Consider the following 16,966-nt stretch of genomic DNA (forward strand, 5'->3'; position numbering starts at 1 on the left):
AGCTCCGGTCCTTCACTGAGGGACAGGAGCGATTTTCCTCCTGGAGGCATTTCTGTGCTCATGAAAATCTTCAATTTATATTCAATGGAAAGATCTCGCCGTTCTCCATCACGTCCAACTTGAAATTTGCCTAGACTCTGCAGGGATGATGAGATATTTGAAAATGAGCTCCCGTCCTTCACTGAGGGACAGGAGCGATTTTGCTCCTACAGGCCAAAATAACAAGATTTTTCACATTTTAACACTTCACGAGGTGAAAACAAGTCAATTCCAATGCCCAGGATCAAAATTCAAAAAAGTCAAAATTTGGTCAAAATATTCAATCGGACAAAAATTTACATTGACGGCCAACACTTAGACAAATTTAAGCTCTGCATGAACATTCCAATTGAAAATTAGACCATTTTGGCGAAATCATTGCATTCAAAATTTGCATTCTAGAAAAGGAAGCTCAAAAGCTCTCAAAAAGGACTGGATTTTGGCTTGAAAAGACAAAATTTAAAACCCTAAGGCTTGGCCCTAAATCCAGACAATCAACTAACTAACAAAACCCTAAAAACGAAAGCAAAAACGAGCGAAAGACAAGCAAAAAGAGGGGGTCCCCATTTGCTATGGGGCGATGTGTGAAATGGTCACAACACAGCCTCAGCCTCTATATCTACCTGGTCGATCCAATCAGTGTCATCATCACTAAAGATAGCCACAGGATCTGTCTCAATGGCCCACTCTGCCTCAGGATCAACCTCATCTAGAATGATAGGAGAGATGTCAGCTAATGCATTCTTTCTCATTCTCAGGCGGAGGTTGTAGTGAACAAAGATAAGATCATTCATCTTCTCCACAGATAATCTATTGCGCCTCTTGGAGTGTATGTGCTCAAACATACTCCAATTGCGCTCACAACCAGATGCACTGCATGGTTGGCTCAAGATGCGAATGGCCAACTTCTGAAGATTTGGTGTCGTTGGGCCAAAAAAGCTCCACCAATTATCTGAGTTTGAAATGAGAAAAATAAATAAAATCAGTCTCTCATAAACTCATTTAACAATATACAATAAAACTAAAATTAAGCCTTACAATTTATTTTTACCTGGCATCATAGTTGTCCTACTTTCTTTGGCGATAGGACGAGAAAAGGTCTCCCCTTGTGCATTTGAGAACAACTGTAGCTCTCGCATAAGATCTGTCTGAGTACAACCAACAGGTGCCATCTTCTCCATGACTGAGTATAGCCCATCAAGGACCTCCGCATCAGCCCTGAAAGTAGGGCTAAATGGAATGCCGGATTCAAATAATAGGTTGCTGCATGGATGGGCCTATGAAGCTGATGATGCCATCTCTTATCAATGATCTGCCAAATGGGACCATACTTGCTCTCATCTCCTGCATAGATAGATTTGATGCCCTCTTTCGCCCTATCCATGCCCTCATATATGTAGCCCATTGCGGGCTTTTCTCCATCCGCAACTCGCAACAAAACCACCAAGGGCTTAACAAACTGTAAAATTGAAAATATTGTGTAATTTAAAACATGAGCAAATAAGAGAATATGATGAATAAGTTATAAAACAAAAAGTTAAATAAAAATTGTAGAATTTATAAAAAAATTACCTTCACTATCTCATCACAAGGGCTCCAAAAGCCTCGCTCATCAAAAATGCAGTCTGCCATATCTTTCCCTGCTGGGGTGGCAGCATAGGATGAGGAAGACCACTCCTCACCAACAATCATACGTCTCAAGGCCATCTTACAACGAAGCATGGACTGCAATGTGATGAAGTTTGTGGCAAATCTTGTGATTCCTGGACGAGCTAACTCCTTATGCTCTGTGTATTGTCTCATAAGAGCCAACACCCATGAATGATTATATACAAATTTGCACACATTTCTTGCCTTTTCTACACATGTCTTGACCCATGGAAGTTTTCCAATATCCTCTAACATGAGGTCAATGCAATGGGCGGCACATGGAGTCCAAACTATAGATGGGCGCCTCTCCATCAATAGTCTGCCTGCAACAACATAATTTGTTGCATTGTAATTAATGAGGTTACAAAATAGAAATTAATTTGCAAACAAAATTAGTTTGTAATCAAAAGTTTACTTGCAGCAACATAATTTGGTGCATTGTCAGTCACCACCTGTACCATGTTCTCTTTACCCACCTCATTAATCACCTCCTCTATCTGCTCACATAGGTAGTTGGCATTCTTGCAATGGGCGGAGGCATCAATAGACTTGATGAAAACGGTGCCCCCTGAAATAAAAAAATAAAGCAAGATCAATGATCATTCAATAAATCATTAAATGAAAAATAAAAAATTAATGCCTAAATGAAACTAAAATTAATCAATCACCTGCGGAAGAAACAAGAAAATTAAGGAGAGTTCTATTTCTCCTGTCTGTCCAACCATCAGTCATGATGGTGCAACCTTTAGTGCTCCATATTTGGCGTTGATCACCCAATTCTTTCTTCACATCATTCACCAATTCAGTCAAAATGGGTCCCCTCAAATCAAACTCAGAAGGGGCTTTGAACCCCGCCCCACAAATGGTAAGGGCATCAACCATTTCTTGCCAATAAGGTGACCTGTCACAAATAATTTTAATGAGATAAGTATGTACTATGTATAATGAACTATATACAACAAAAATTAATACGAACAATCAAATTATAAAAATTAAAACAATCAAACATAAAACATTTACCTGGCTGTGAAGAATGGAATACTGCCATAGATCCAAAATCTGCCAACTGCCATTTTAGTAGCATCATGGACCTCCTTGTTCCAACCCATGCTCTCAAGTGACTGTTGGGACCCAGGAGTAGTGCGAGGTGCAAAAAAGGTATCCAACCTAGATTTACGAATCCTAGGTCCAATGCTAACACTCCCACTACCACTGCCAGTGCTAGGAACATGAGAAGGGGCAGAGGCACTGGCACTGGCACTTATAGAAGCAGAACCAGAAGCATGAGTAGTAGCAAAATGAGTGGGACGATATGAAGGTAAGGAAGAAGGCCCTCCAACACAACCTAATTGTGTCCTTGTTCCTAAAGGTGCATGTCTCCCAATGACTGTGAGATCCTCTTTTTCTTTCCTTTTCCTTTCAATTTCTTCAACCATTACATAGCAATCACGTACGGCCTCAGTGACTGCTTTTGTGCATGGGTCGGCATCATGCCCACGCACACTAGCAATATGGTATTTCAATCTATATATGCCTCCATGGAATATTGTTTTGCAAAATATACACTTTGTTTGCCCTTTTCTTTGCCCTGGAAAATCCTCATGATATTTCCAAGCAGGGTCCTTTCTAATGGGAGGTCTAGAAGAGGACATTGTATGATTGTTTTGTGAAACTTGAGGCAAATAAGAATGTGAAGGTTGCTGCAATAAAACATTACAAATGCAAAAATAAATTAAGACATTCATTCTGTGTTGTGCATTCATAATTTCATTCTCATTGAACATTTTTTTCAAAAAAGCTAAAGTAGGGTTTGCAATTTTTTTTTTTTAAAATTGTAGGGTTTGTCAAACCCTACTTTAAAAAAAATAAAATTACAAACCCTGGGCCTACATAGTAACATAGAAAAGATTTTGGAATAAAATGTAAAACTTTCAAAAAAAAAAGAATAGAAAAATGAATTTTTGCATATAAGAAACAAAAAAATCTCAAAAAAACAATGTTACCTCTTAGAACTCTTGAAGAAAATTGAAGAAATTGAAGAAATCTTCCTTGCTGGTTTTTCTTCAATGCACCCTTGTTATTCTTTTTATCTCACTTTACTCCTCCTATTTTTGCAAATGAATGAAATGAAAGTCACTTTTAGGTATAAAACAAAAATAACACAAAAAAAACAAGTCAAAAAAACCATTTAAAATTGTTTTTTTTTTAACTTTTCATTGACTTCGCCGCCGGCCGAGTCCCAGGCACGGGACTCGCCGAGTTTGGCGAGTTTGGGCCAAACTTGCCAAACTCGGCGAGTCTGGCGAGTCTGGCTCCTGGACTCGGTAGAGTCCGAGTCCGAGTCCCCAGGACTCGGCGAGGGTGACTCGCACTCGGACTCGCCGAGTCCAGGCGATATTCGTTTCTCTGATCTGGACGTAATGTTCTCAATCTTAGCAATGGGAATCTCAGGAAGATTCTTCATTCGTTCTTCCAAGTGAAGGACTTGATCAAAAGCTGTGAGAAGGGTCGCCTCCCATCTAGGCTCAAGTTCTTTTGTCTTCTCAATCAGGAACATAGTAGCATTCATCTGATCTCGCTACCTTTCTGTGACAATGTTCTCTTCCTTGCAGAAAATGCAGAAAATGCTCTTGATCCTGCCTTCCAACTCTTGGACATCCACATCTATCTCGATCTCTATCCTTCTGTCAAGAATTGTACACAATACATCAAACACCTTGTCTTGAATAGGATGGATGGTGTCTTGGACTCGACTGCATCTGGTATTGATATCTTTGAAAAGAACTTCCTTCATCTGGAGCAAAGTTGACCACTACAAAAGGCTATGGGCTTCTCCATCCATTATCTTCTCTTTTGCTAGAATCTGTCTCGGTGTCCTTCTTATCACTTGCAAGATCGGGATGATAACGTCTCTAGTGTGAGTGAATGCATCCACAATTATCATTAGATTATGGATGATCTCAAGGACCTGGATAGCTCGATGGACTGTCTTCATCATTCTTGTTACAAATCCAATGGCTACCTTGTAAGATTCATCAATCCAAGAACTCATGAGTTGGACCAAGCTTGTTACCCTTTGTGCCTCATTTATTGATTCAAGAGGAAGTGCATGCAAAGGAGATATTGCTGGATTCTGTCGTCTCAAAGGTTAATTAAGATGGCTAAAATAATTCCTCCAAGCACTGACCTCTCTTTCTAGCTTCTTATTCTTTTCCATTTCTTCTTTGAGTTTGTCATTAAGTGCTCTCACTGAATCAGTTGCTTCTTCCATAGCCTGCTCGGAGGTAAGTGGACCAAGATCAACTGTCTCTAGATCATATTCTTATGCTAGAATCTCATCCTCATACTTGTCTACTACTGGTGTAGCTATTTGTACTTTTCTGGATCCGGCTTCATCTCTAACTACCTTTGACATCTTCGTAGCCTTCTTCTTTTCGATCTCTTCATGAGAACTTCCTATGATACTTTCCAAGTCGAACACTTGTTCTTCCTCTTCGACCACAACTACCCTTGTCAGCCTTTCTTTTAGCCAATCTGCAATGGAAGACTTCCTTTCCCTCACTTGTATTTCTTTAGGCAAAGGTCTATCTTCCTTGAAAGGAGATGTCGCTTCATCATCATTCTTTTTGTCTTGTTGTTCACTAGCACCAACCTGGAGAGATTGACTTGATGAATGTTGAGGTGTCTGTCCTTTACCTTGTTTATCATTCTGCACCATGGATTCCATAGACTCATCAATTTCATACACTATCTGCCTTTGATCTTCTCCTTGACTTGCTTCCTTCTCATGCCTAGAAGATGTACTTGGTGGACGGTCAGGATTCACTTTTTGCTGCTTCTTGGAAGGTTCTCTCTTCTTAGGTCCTCCTTTTCTCTTATCCCTTGGAATGAGAAGCACTCTCACTCACACTTGCTTCTCCTTCCTCTGTTCTTGTTTCTAGGGTGAATGTCATAGATACATTCTGCTCTTTCAACTTTTGATGCTGTATGTCCACCCATCTGCGAGTGCAAGTTAAAATGGGATCCATCAATGCTCTTAAGTTTGCAACTTCGGGCTCGTTCCAATCTACCTTCACCTCTTTATCTTCCTTCTCATAGGAGGATTGGAGATATCTACCACTGTCCTGGGCTTGATCATCTACTCTGTAAATCTTACATTTCCTAATGAGATCTGGAATGCATCTTTCTTTTCACCTCTATATCATCCTGAATATTCATGCAGAAGTCCTCTACTTGAAACTGATGCTTTTACTTTTTCCCGACTGTCTCTTCCATGTGACCATGAGGGTCAAAATTCTCCCTTGAGGCAAAGGATGTGAATGAATATAGAGATAATTCTTTCTCTGCATCTTCCGCGGCTTGAGAATTAGGACACGCTTCAATTGAATTTCCTAGCAGGATGGGCATGGGAATTCCATTTCCATGCTTATGTCTTGATGCTCTAGCATAAGCTGCCAATTGTCTAGTCACCTCAAGTAATATTATTCTATCTTTAGGATACCTTGGCAACATATAGGGAGGTGAAGGGCATCCATGGACCTTGATATAGGTGAATTTTGGAAACTGAATGAACCATGCACCATGCTTCTTCATGAGTTCTTGTGCCTCCGGAGATAATCGATGATGAATCCCTCCTTGCAATGTCCTGGTGATATACATCGTGAAGGTGTCATTGATTAGCTTGTAATCATTCGTTGGCGGATGATGTAGTTGAACATAAGAATCACAAACTCTTATTTCTCTGGGTCCTCTTCCAACAACTCCTCTGTGTGGTAGCCCTGCATACTCAAAACTTCTAACTAAGGAATATATGACATATGAACTCATATGAATTGACTTGGTAGGGGCTAGCCTCCTCAACTGCATGTCCAGGTTAGTACTAATGATTCTAGCCCAATTGAGCTTTCCTTTTCCTTGCACAATCACTTGTATGAAGAAGAACATCCATTTGTCGAAGAAGGAGGCATGAGAGGCACCAGTAACCCGATTGAGCATGGTTATCAAGTCCTTGAATTCTTCTTGGAAATCAATTCTGTGTGGCGTATTGGGAATCTTGTTCAGGCGAGGTCTACTTTTGAGCAACCAATTCTTGTTGATGAAGTTTAGACAGGAATTAGGATGATCCTCGTAGATAGACCTAGCTCCTTCCAAACTTTTGTAGATCATGTCTCTCTGCTCCGGGAGATGAAAAGCTTCACTTATAGCTTCCTCGGAAAGGTAGGCTAACATAGTTCCATCCTCAGCTATGATCGTCCTTGAATGTGAATCATAGTGCCGGGCACATTCGATCATCAACTCATGACACTTGACTGCAGAAGGGAAACCTGCGGCCTTGATGATGCCACTTTCAATTATCCTCTTCGCAACAGGTGACAGCTTGCGGATGTAGGGCACTTCCCGAAACTTCACATTGAAGTTTCCTAGATTGGTGTCTCCGATATTGCTCCACTTGGACACGATCCTGGTCTCCAATTCATCGTTCTTCTGATCCTCCTTGATGAGAGCCTGCCGGGTAGTGGATCCACTGGCTTTGGGGGTCGTCATTTGATACCTACACAAAAGGCTTAAGTTAGGTTTGAGCATAATATCTTAAGGTGGGAGATTTAAGACCTTTGAAGGAAATAAATAGATTACAATTTGAAAATAATATGGTAAATCTTTAGAATTATGAATTTTCAAATTGACATTAATTGTGAATTAAATCAGATTGTGAAAGACTTAACCTTGCTATGGAAAATTAAATTAAATCTTGAATAAGCTTTGAAAAAATCTGATTATACATACCTTTTCCTTGATTTTTAGCTATCAACCTTGAAAAAAAAAGATAAAGGAAAATGGGAATTTGCTGGATAAGAGGTCTTTGATCTGAATTTCAGGTCCTTCCCTTTGATGACTTAACCTCCAATCAGCTTCCAGCCAGCCTCCAATCAGCCTTCAAGCAAGAAATTTGCCTTAATCAGTTTTCTTTAATCAAACAAATTCGCCCAAGTCTGCTGGAATTCGCACCTTTAGGTCTGCTCTCCAATTCGCATATGAAAGAATGAATGAATGATTAAAAAAAATGAAAACAAACTTTTCTTTTATAGGGTGCTCCCATCAATTTACCACTAGGCTGACTTGATGAATGAGTAAAAAAAATGAAATAAAATCATTTTAAAGCATAGCCGACTTGGTAATAAAACAATGATAAAGTGTGTTGAGCGCTAAGATATAAATTTTTTTATTTTAACGCTTCGAAGAAATTAATTAATCAATTCTATTAGTGCCTTAGCTCATGCTAATTTGTCTTAGTCCCCCAAATGAGATTTAATTAGCAAATTTAGTGAAAAGATATAGGTAAGCCTAGTGGATGCTAAAGTTTGATCAAGGTTTGATGAAGGCACATTCTCCATAGGCACTAGAATGTTCAAAGTATGAAGAGGGCTTAAATTATTCCAAGGAGGCTTGTTTGAACTTCCAACCTAGGTTTATTTACTCCATCTACCATCATCTTCACAACCTTGATTTGCCACCACATCACCTTCACAACCTTGATCTGGTCATCATGTCTTTTTCTAGCCCAAATAAGATGAAAAATAGGCATCTCCAAGGATTTCGCCCTGGACCCTTGGATCCTTTGGAAGGGTCAGGAGCGATTTTCTTAATTTGGCCTCAATTACTCCATTTTTTCACTCCAAAATCCTCTTAAAGGTGAGCATATGCTTGTTTTAGCTCAACAAAACCTTGGGATTCACTTCTTTAGTTGCTAGCATGGGCAAACTAGGTGATAATGAGAATTTCGCTCTGGACCCTTTGGAAGGGTCAGGAGCGAAATCGTGATTTTGGTCAAGATTCACCTTTGTTTTACTCACAATCTCTTCTAAGGCAATATTTAAGGCAAAGGCACCTTGATCACTGACTTGGCTTAACATCTTTTTGGAGGAAAACATGACTTTTTGTGAATTTCGCTTTGGACCCTTTGGAAGGGTCAGGAGCGAAATTCACCTTTTAGGCTTAATTTTTAATCTCCTTCACTTCAACTCATCTTGCAAGGCTTAAATAGCCTCCCTCCAATCTTTTCATGCCTTAGGGATCAAAATCTTGTCTTGACACAAAGGGGAAATAGTGATTTTGAAGAATTTCGCTTTGGAGTGAAATTCACTTTTGCTTGCCTATTCACACTCAATTTCACTTTCTTCACTTCAACTCATCTAGACTCCCTCATTTTGAATCCACTTCTCAACTTGGCAACATTGGTTTGATCTTCACACGGCCTAAAAAGTGAAATTCGCTCAAAAACTTAGCCAGGGACAGGACCTCTCCAGAATTTCGCTCTGGACCCTTTGGAAGGGTCAGGAGCGAAATTCAAGTTTTGAGCTTATTCCTCCATCATTTCAACTTGAATCCACCTCAAAAGGCAATAAAACACTTCTCCTCACTCATCCAAGCTATAAAAACCCAAGTTTGACTTGATTTTGCAAGGAAAAATAGGTGATTGAAGAATTTTCTCTCTGGACCCTTTGGAAGGGTCAAGAGCAAAATTCACTATTTGGCTCAATTCCTTCAAATTTGATATTCGTTGGCAATTTGAAGTCATTCCTAAGGACTTCTTTAATCTTGATCCACACTAGACTTGGCATAAAATTAAGGGAAAAGATAGGTTTTGCACAATTTTGCCTTAGACCCTTTGGAAGGGTCAGGAGCAAATTTCCCTTTCTAGGCTTGATTTTTCATCTTTTCAATCTCATTCTTCTTTACAAGATAAATTTCATCATTTCTCACCTAAGGAACAAAGTCTTGAGCTCAAGCAAGGTTAAAAGAATAGGTTTGCAAGGAATTTTGCTCTCGACGCTTTGGAAGGATCAGGAGCGAAATTTCCTTTGTTGGCTAAAACACTCACTCTTCAATGCTTTCAAACATTCCCAAAGGCAACAGCATGTTCATTCTCCCTTTCAACATGCCTTGGACATCAAAATTTGGTCAAACAAGGAAGGAAATGAGTCCTAGGTAGATTTTCGCTCTAGACCCTCTGGAAGGGTCAGGAGCGAAAATCATGATTTAGGCTTTGATTGCTCATTTTTCCAACTTCAATCTTCTTTGGAAGCAAACATAGATCATTTTCCACCTAAGGAACAAGGATTGAAGCCCAAACAAGGTAGCAAATGAGGTTTCTAGTGAATTTCACTCTGGACCCTTTGGAAGGGTCAGGAGCGAAATTCACCTTTTAGGCTAAAATCTTGATCTTCCAAAGCATCCAACTCCCTCTCAAGGCAAGAACATACCAATTCATCCTCTATCATGCCAACGCCTAGCCAAAACAAGGAAGAAAACAAGAGCTATAAGGATTTTTGCTCCGGACCCTCTGGAAGGCTCAGGAGCGAAAATCATGTTTTTGACCTTGATTCTTGATTTTTCCAACTTTAATCTTCTTTGGGAGGTAAACATAGGCCGTTCTTCTTGTATCTCCATCTTGGTCCTGACTTTGGCAGAAGGGAAAAGCAGTGTTTTCAAGAATTTCGCTCTGGACCCTTTGGAAGGGTCAGGAGCGAAATTCACCCTTTAGGCTAGAATCCTTCATTTTTTCCACCTTTACTCACTTCTTAAGGCTAGAACATTCAAAAACACCTCCAAACATTCCTTAGAAACTAAAAAATTGGCCTAGACAAGGAAAAAATGATGTCTTCAAGGATTTTCGCTCTGGACCCTTTGGAAGGGTCAGGCGCGAAAATCACCTTTTAGGCTAGTTTTTCACTTCCTTTCATCTCATTCTCCTCCAAACTTGATCAATTCAACTTCCTTCTATCGCAATCCAAACAATCCATCATCCAGTTGGGTTTAGGCAAGGTCAAACTAGGTTTTTAAGGCTGAAGGAAGGCAAAATGGAGGATTTCACTTTGGACCCTTTGGAAGGGTTAGGAGCAAAATTCTCTTTCTAGGCTAGCCTTCATCATCCGAAGGTCTAAAACCTCCTCTCTAAGGCAAAGTTGCATCAAACCTTGTCAATTATGCCTCAAAAGTCTACAATTTCAGTCAAATCCTTGAGCAAAGTGGAGAAAAGGTAGATTTCGCTCTGGATCCTTTGGAAGGGTCAGGAGCGAAATGCCTATTTTAGGTTGATTTCACACTCAATTCCACTCCTTCTCAACCAAGACTTGGTCAACTTCATCTCTCCATAGTACCATCATGTCTACTTGCCGTCCACTTGACTCAAAAAACTTCATTCTGTATGCCTTAGGCCAAAATTGGGGGTCAGGTGAGGATTTCGCTCTGGACCCTTTGGAAGGGTCAGGAGCTAATTTCCTCTTCCAGGCTAACTTCCATTATTCTGATACTTCAAACCTTGGATATCCTTTCAAAACTCCTTCAATCATCATCAAGTGCATTTGCTTATCCACTTTTGAAATCGCAACTTCCATCTCTCCCTGATCACTGACTCCACTTAATCGACTCGGACCTGGAGGAAACAAGATTCTGACAAGAAAACCATCATTCCAGACCTACCCTGACCTGAGACCTACCATCTCTTTCACTCAATCTATCCATCTTCATTCCCTTGAAAGGAAAAACTCCACTAAGGCAAACCTAGGGTTCCAGGCAGACAACTAATGACCTCCCAAGACCAGGCTAGACGCAGGTTGAAAGAAACCCTAAGACGAGCTCTCAGAAGAAACCCTAATCTACCCAGCCCAGGCGACCACTCACTCACTCCAAACCTAGCAAGCAGAGAGAAAACCTAACTAAGGGAAAGCAAAAACCTAAGAAAAAGAGGGGGTCCCCATTGTAATGGGGCAATATGTGAAATGGTCACAACAGTCCCCCAGGTGGTCATTCAGTCAACTGCCAGTTCTCCCTAAAAAATAGGAGACCTCCCTAAAATGTAGGAACTGTCGTCTGAAGGTCCAAAACGGCTCATAGAGCCCCTGCAAAGCTCCATGACCTTCAGAATGAGTCCCCTAACCATGTCATTGACCTACGGGAACTCGAATGGTAGGTCAACCCCTGCTCATCTCATGTCACCTAGAAAAGGGGACATTACAAAGAAGCGTGGGATTCAAACTCAAGAGTTTGAAGGCATAAGGGTGAAAGTTGCTGATGGTAATGTGCTGACTTGTGATAGAATGATTTCAAACTTACCCATGAAACTCAATAATTATGAATTCAAAGCTGATTTTTATGTGGTTAACATGGATGTGGTCCTTGGCATGACTTGGCTTCATGCAGTAGGTGAATTTACACTCAACCTTAGAGATATGGAGATGAAATTTAAGGTTGATGGGACTAATCATGTTCTTAAAGCTATCAAGGCCAACAACTTAAAAATTAATCACTTTTAAAAGAATGGAAAGACTTATCAGACATGACATGGTGGATTGGGCAGCAAAGTGTAAAATAATTTGTACTCATGAGGAGCAGCATGAAACACCTTACCATTCAGATATTCAGGAGCTTAGAATCAAGCATACAAAGGTGTTTAGTGACATACCTCCTGGTAGGCCTCCTTATAGAGGCATAGAGCACATTATTGAGCTTGAAGAGGGCACCAAACCTATCATGATTACACCTTACCGGCACCCCAAGCAGTTGAAAGATGAAATTGAGAAAACCATCAAAGAATTGCTAGCAATGGGACACATAAGGCCGAGTAAGTCTCCTTTCGCTTCATCAATTGTTTTGGTGAAGAAGAAAGATGGCACACTTAGAATGTGCATTGATTACCGTATGTTGAATAGATGGACAATAAAGAACAAGTATCCCATTCCTCACATCGATGAGTTGTTAGATGAGCTTCACGGAGCTTGTTATTTCTCTAAGATTGACTTGAGGATAGGTTATCATCAGATCAGTGTCAGGGAGCAAGATATTGAGAAGACTGCATTCAGATGTCATTGTGGACACTATGAGTTTTTGGTTATGCCTTTTGGGTTAACCAATGCACCAGCTACTTTTCAGTCCACTATGAACAAGGTCTTCCAGTCTTAGTTGAGGAGATCTTTTTTGGTTTTCTTTGATGACATTTTGGTTTACAGGACTTGGGAGGAGCACCTAGTTCACTTGGATATTGTTTAAGGCATACTTGACAGGGAGTCCTTTTACGCCAAGGAGTCCAAGTGTGCATTGGGAATGGCAAAATTTTTGTATTTGAGTCACATAATCAGCAGAGAGGGAGTTCACATGGATCCGGATAAGGTTCGTGCCATTGTTGATTGGCCTACGCCTGAGACCTTGACTCAGTTAAGGGGATTTGTTGGTTTGTGTGCCTTCTACTGTCGGTTTGTTAGTGGTTTCTCACAGCATGCAGCACCACTTACTAATTTGACAAAGAAGGGTGCATTTGTTTGGACACCTCTAGCACACGAGTGTTTTGAGAAGTTCAAGCAATTGATGACTAGATGTCCAGTTCTTGCTTTACCAGATTTTACCAAACCTTTTGAGCTTCATTGTGATGCATGTGGAGAGGGTATTGGTGCAATAATTATGCAGGATCATCATCCTATAGCTTTCAAGAGAAGGAAGCTGAGCGGTCCTAAGAGGAGCTATAGTATTTATGATAAGGAAATGTTGGCTATCATGCATGTAATGGCTAAGTTCAGGCAGTATTTAGTTGGCAGCAAGTTTTGTGTCAAAACTGATCATAATAGCTTGAAGCATTTCCTTGGACAGTGGGATCTAAATGAGCGTCAACAAAAGTGGGTCAGCAAGTTACAGTCTTATGATTTTGACATCTCCTTTGTCAAAGAGACTCAGAACATTGTTGCTGATGCCTTATCTTGTTGTCCCCATTTGAGCTCCATGGCAGCTTTTTTCGAAGATTGGAAACACTTGATTATAACAAAGTATGCCAAGAATCCATGGGCCTCTAGTATTATTGATGGGACAGTGTAGGACAATAGGTACTCTCTTGTGAATGACCTCAACATTTACAAAGAGGATATTTTTAGTCCCAGATTCTGAGGTGAAGCGCATAGTATTGAAGACTTTCAATGATTCACCTATGGCTGGACATCCTGGTTACTTTAAGACCTATGGGCAGGTACAAGAGAGATTCTCTTGGGAGGGTCTCAAGTTTGATGTTCTTTAGTATGTCAGAGAGTGTTCTGTTTGCCTACAGAAGAAGCAGGAGCACAACTTTTGTGCAGGGTTACTTCAACCACTACCTATTCTTGATAGGAAGTGGGAATGCGTGTCTATGGACTTTATTACGGGCTTGCCGAAAGCTTAAGGGAGAGACAACATTTATATGGTAGTTGATCGGTTGCCTAAGTATGCACATTTCTTCCCAATCACGACTACTTATTTAGGTGCACAGGTAGCTGATCTTTTCTTTTGTGAGGTATTCAAATTACATGGTTTACCTCGGAGTATTGTCAGTGATAGAGACAACAGGTTCATTGGTCACTTCTGGCAAGAGTTATTCAGACTTTGCCGGACAGAGCTCACAACGAGTACCAGTTACCACCCCCAGACTGATGGACAGACAAAGATTGTCAACAAATGGGTGGAAGGATACCTGTGGAACTCCATTTCAGGGCGACAGAAGGCTTGGGTGAAGTGGCAACATTTCTGCGAGTATTGTTATAAATCCACTCACCACATGACTATTCAGATGACACCTTTCAAAGCTTTGTATGGATATGATGCTTTTTCTGGATTTATTGATGAGTGATTGCAAAGTATCGATTGTTGGGAATCTATTGCAGGAGAACCAAGATATTATGAGAGCACTTCGTGATAATATTCAGAAGGCTCAGAATCAGCAAAAGCAATATGCTGATCAGAGGAGGGTTGGGCGATCTTTTAAGATTGGGGATATGGTGTACTTGATGCTACAACCCTATAGACAATTCTCTCTTAGGAAGAAGGGCTTAGAGAAACTCAAGCCACGTTATTATGGTCCTTTTAGGATTACCGGGCGAGTTGGCCAGGTGGCTTATGAGTTAAATTTACTGGCAGATAGTAAGGTTCATAATGTGTTCCATGTGTCACGCCTTAAGAAGGCATTGGGAAAGCATATAGTTCCTTCTGCAGTTTTACCACCCCTGGATGATGAGGGGAAGTTAGTGCTAGTACCCGAGGCCATTCTGGAGTTCAGAGAGCATCATTTGCAGAGAAGTGTCATTAGGAAATTTTTGATTAAATAGAAGGATTTGTTGATAGAGGATGCTACTTGGGAGAGTGATACTATTTTACAACATCTAGCTTTGAGTTTGCTTGAGGACAAGCAAATTCAGGAAGGGCGGACTGTAATGTCCCCATCCTAGTCAGGGACAGTGGTTTGAGGAGTTAGCCTACTTTTGGACCCTTGTAGGTTAAAAGGGTATGGATAAGGGGGTCAATGATGTAGTATCTTGAGGGGTACTCAGTCTATTTGTTCTAGTTCAGTGTTGAGTTCAGTTCTGGTCTTCGTTTCATCAGTTTCTGACATCTTATGAGGATTTCCTATGTTTTAGGGAAAAAATGCTAAAAACAGACATGCTCCTATTTTCATTGGCATGGCAAATTGTGGCCCCAGCTTCTGACGGATTTAGTTTCTGAACAATAATAAGAGATGAATTTTTAAGTGGTTCTCGCAGGCAATTAATGTTTTAATGAAATATAAAAATAAAATCATAAAGTGCATCACTTAAATTTATTTAAATTTATTTAAGTGAAAATTTAATATCTCCTAAGTTGGGTGTCCCTTTTAGGGTTAAGTTGGGAGCCCTAAAAGAAAGTTATGATTTTTAAAAAGCTAATTGCCAAAAATCGTACCTTTTGGGTATTTAGGCAGCCAAGATGAAATTAGACCTCATTCATTGATATTGAGCATTTGACATTTCTTCTGAGCACTTGGCTATGGCGGCTAGGGTTTGAACCTATTTTGGAGAGTGTGCATTCTTCAAAATTCAGAAACTTTGATATTGTGAAAGATTAATCGAATTGTTGCAACTTGGTTGGCTTCATTCAGAAGTCAAATTGAATCAAATTGGGGCAGATTTGGCTTCTTACAAGGCAGATTTGTTGTAGGTTTTCCATTTGCCTGTTATTGCTGATAATTTTTTGTGGTTTGGAAATCTCTTTCCCAAACACATAGCTTGCTCATTTAATTGTGCCATCTTCTTACTATTTGTGCATCTTATTATTAAATAAGAGCAAATCTGATGTTTTCAGAATAAAAATCAGAATTTTGTAAGTTGCTGGTCAATATGTATTGAAAATTAAAGAAACCCCTTTTGCAACTTCGGTCTATTTCTGAAAGGCCTTCTCTAATAATAAAAAACACACAAAAAAAATAATAAATTACAGCAGGTTGAAGTAAAGTAGGAGGAGAGATTGATTCCAAGGCTACGTTGGAATAAACATATGATTTTTATTGAAGATATGGTGGATTTTTGTGTGTTATTTCAACATATTGCATGGTTTCTACATATGAAGTTTTAGATTTGTTTACATGGAGTTAATTAGTTGAATGGAGGATCTTATTGTTGATTCATGGTGAAGCCTATATTTTCATACCAGTTTGAATTTGTTGGTTGCAAGTTGTATGCTCATTGTTGATAGTGTTGATGTAATGTCCCTACTAATTAGGGATCACTGGCTTTCAAAACAGATTGTTAGAATACAACAAATATATATATATATATATATATATATATATATATAACTAATCCAATTTGTAATTAAAATTCCATTACTTAATTAACACTAATCTCAATTCTTATTTAATAAAAAGGATACGAGTGCAGTACTCGGACATGTCCTTAGGCGGTTGTGAAACTCGCCTTCTTGGAACCCATCTTGGTTGCAAGCCATACAAGGAAATCGAAAGTTAATTCGATTCCTGTCTTGGATATAATTTCTTACACCCAAGCCATACCAGGAAATCGAAGGTTAATTCGATTCCTGTCTTGGATGTAATTTCTTACACCCAAGCCATACCAGGAAATCGAAGGTTAATTCGATTCCTGTCTTGGATGTAATTTCTTACACCCAAGCCATACCAGGAAATCGAAGGTTAATTCGATTTCTGTCGTGGATGTAATTTCTTACACCCAAGCCATACCAAGGAAGACCATCATATATGATCAATTCCTTGCCTTGGATGATGCATCTCATCATCCAAGTCTACTAGAGAGGACCGGCCAGATCCGTCTCTTCTTGGATGAACTTTGTCCACCAAGCCATAACATATATGCATATAGATATTCAGTATATACTACCTACCAAGGATTATCATAATCCCTGAATTAGACTACGGGGATTTCCTCCCAATAGCCTCCATCATATAATCACATTATTGCCATTTATTGATATACAACAT

The 16,966-nt window shown here is 39.8% G+C and overlaps 2 protein-coding genes across 8 annotated transcripts in view; one reads left to right on the plus strand and one right to left on the minus strand.

The window, feature by feature from the left end:
* The window catches only part of LOC131031980 (CHD3-type chromatin-remodeling factor PICKLE), a 276,430-nt gene that overhangs the window by 140,641 nt on the left and 118,823 nt on the right, over positions 1 to 16,966 (plus strand). The window lies entirely within an intron of this gene.
* On the minus strand, positions 655 to 3,184 carry LOC131031981 (uncharacterized). Its single transcript, XM_059220171.1, has 5 exons — positions 2,710 to 3,184; positions 2,358 to 2,590; positions 1,612 to 2,257; positions 1,091 to 1,498; positions 655 to 991 (listed from the first exon to the last, which is right to left on the minus strand). The coding sequence occupies exons 1-3, from the start codon at positions 3,123 to 3,125 to the stop codon at positions 2,082 to 2,084; spliced, it is 825 nt and encodes a 274-aa protein (XP_059076154.1). The 5' UTR covers positions 3,126 to 3,184; the 3' UTR covers positions 655 to 991; positions 1,091 to 1,498; positions 1,612 to 2,081.

This window comes from Cryptomeria japonica, chromosome 4 (assembly GCF_030272615.1).
Source record: "Cryptomeria japonica chromosome 4, Sugi_1.0, whole genome shotgun sequence".
Classification (NCBI taxonomy): Eukaryota; Viridiplantae; Streptophyta; class Pinopsida; order Cupressales; family Cupressaceae; genus Cryptomeria; species Cryptomeria japonica.

Excerpts from the sequence above, each read along its gene's own strand:
- LOC131031981 (XM_059220171.1), bottom strand. The coding sequence starts at position 3,125 with ATGGTTGAAGAAATTGAAAGGAAAAGGAAAGAAAAAGAGGATCTCACA. Across the intron at positions 2,591-2,709 it reads ATTCCATTCTTCACAGCCAG|GTCACCTTATTGGCAAGAAA; the intron begins GTAAATGTTTTA and ends TATTTGTGACAG. Across the intron at positions 2,258-2,357 it reads TTTTCTTGTTTCTTCCGCAG|GGGGCACCGTTTTCATCAAG; the intron begins GTGATTGATTAA and ends TTTTTATTTCAG.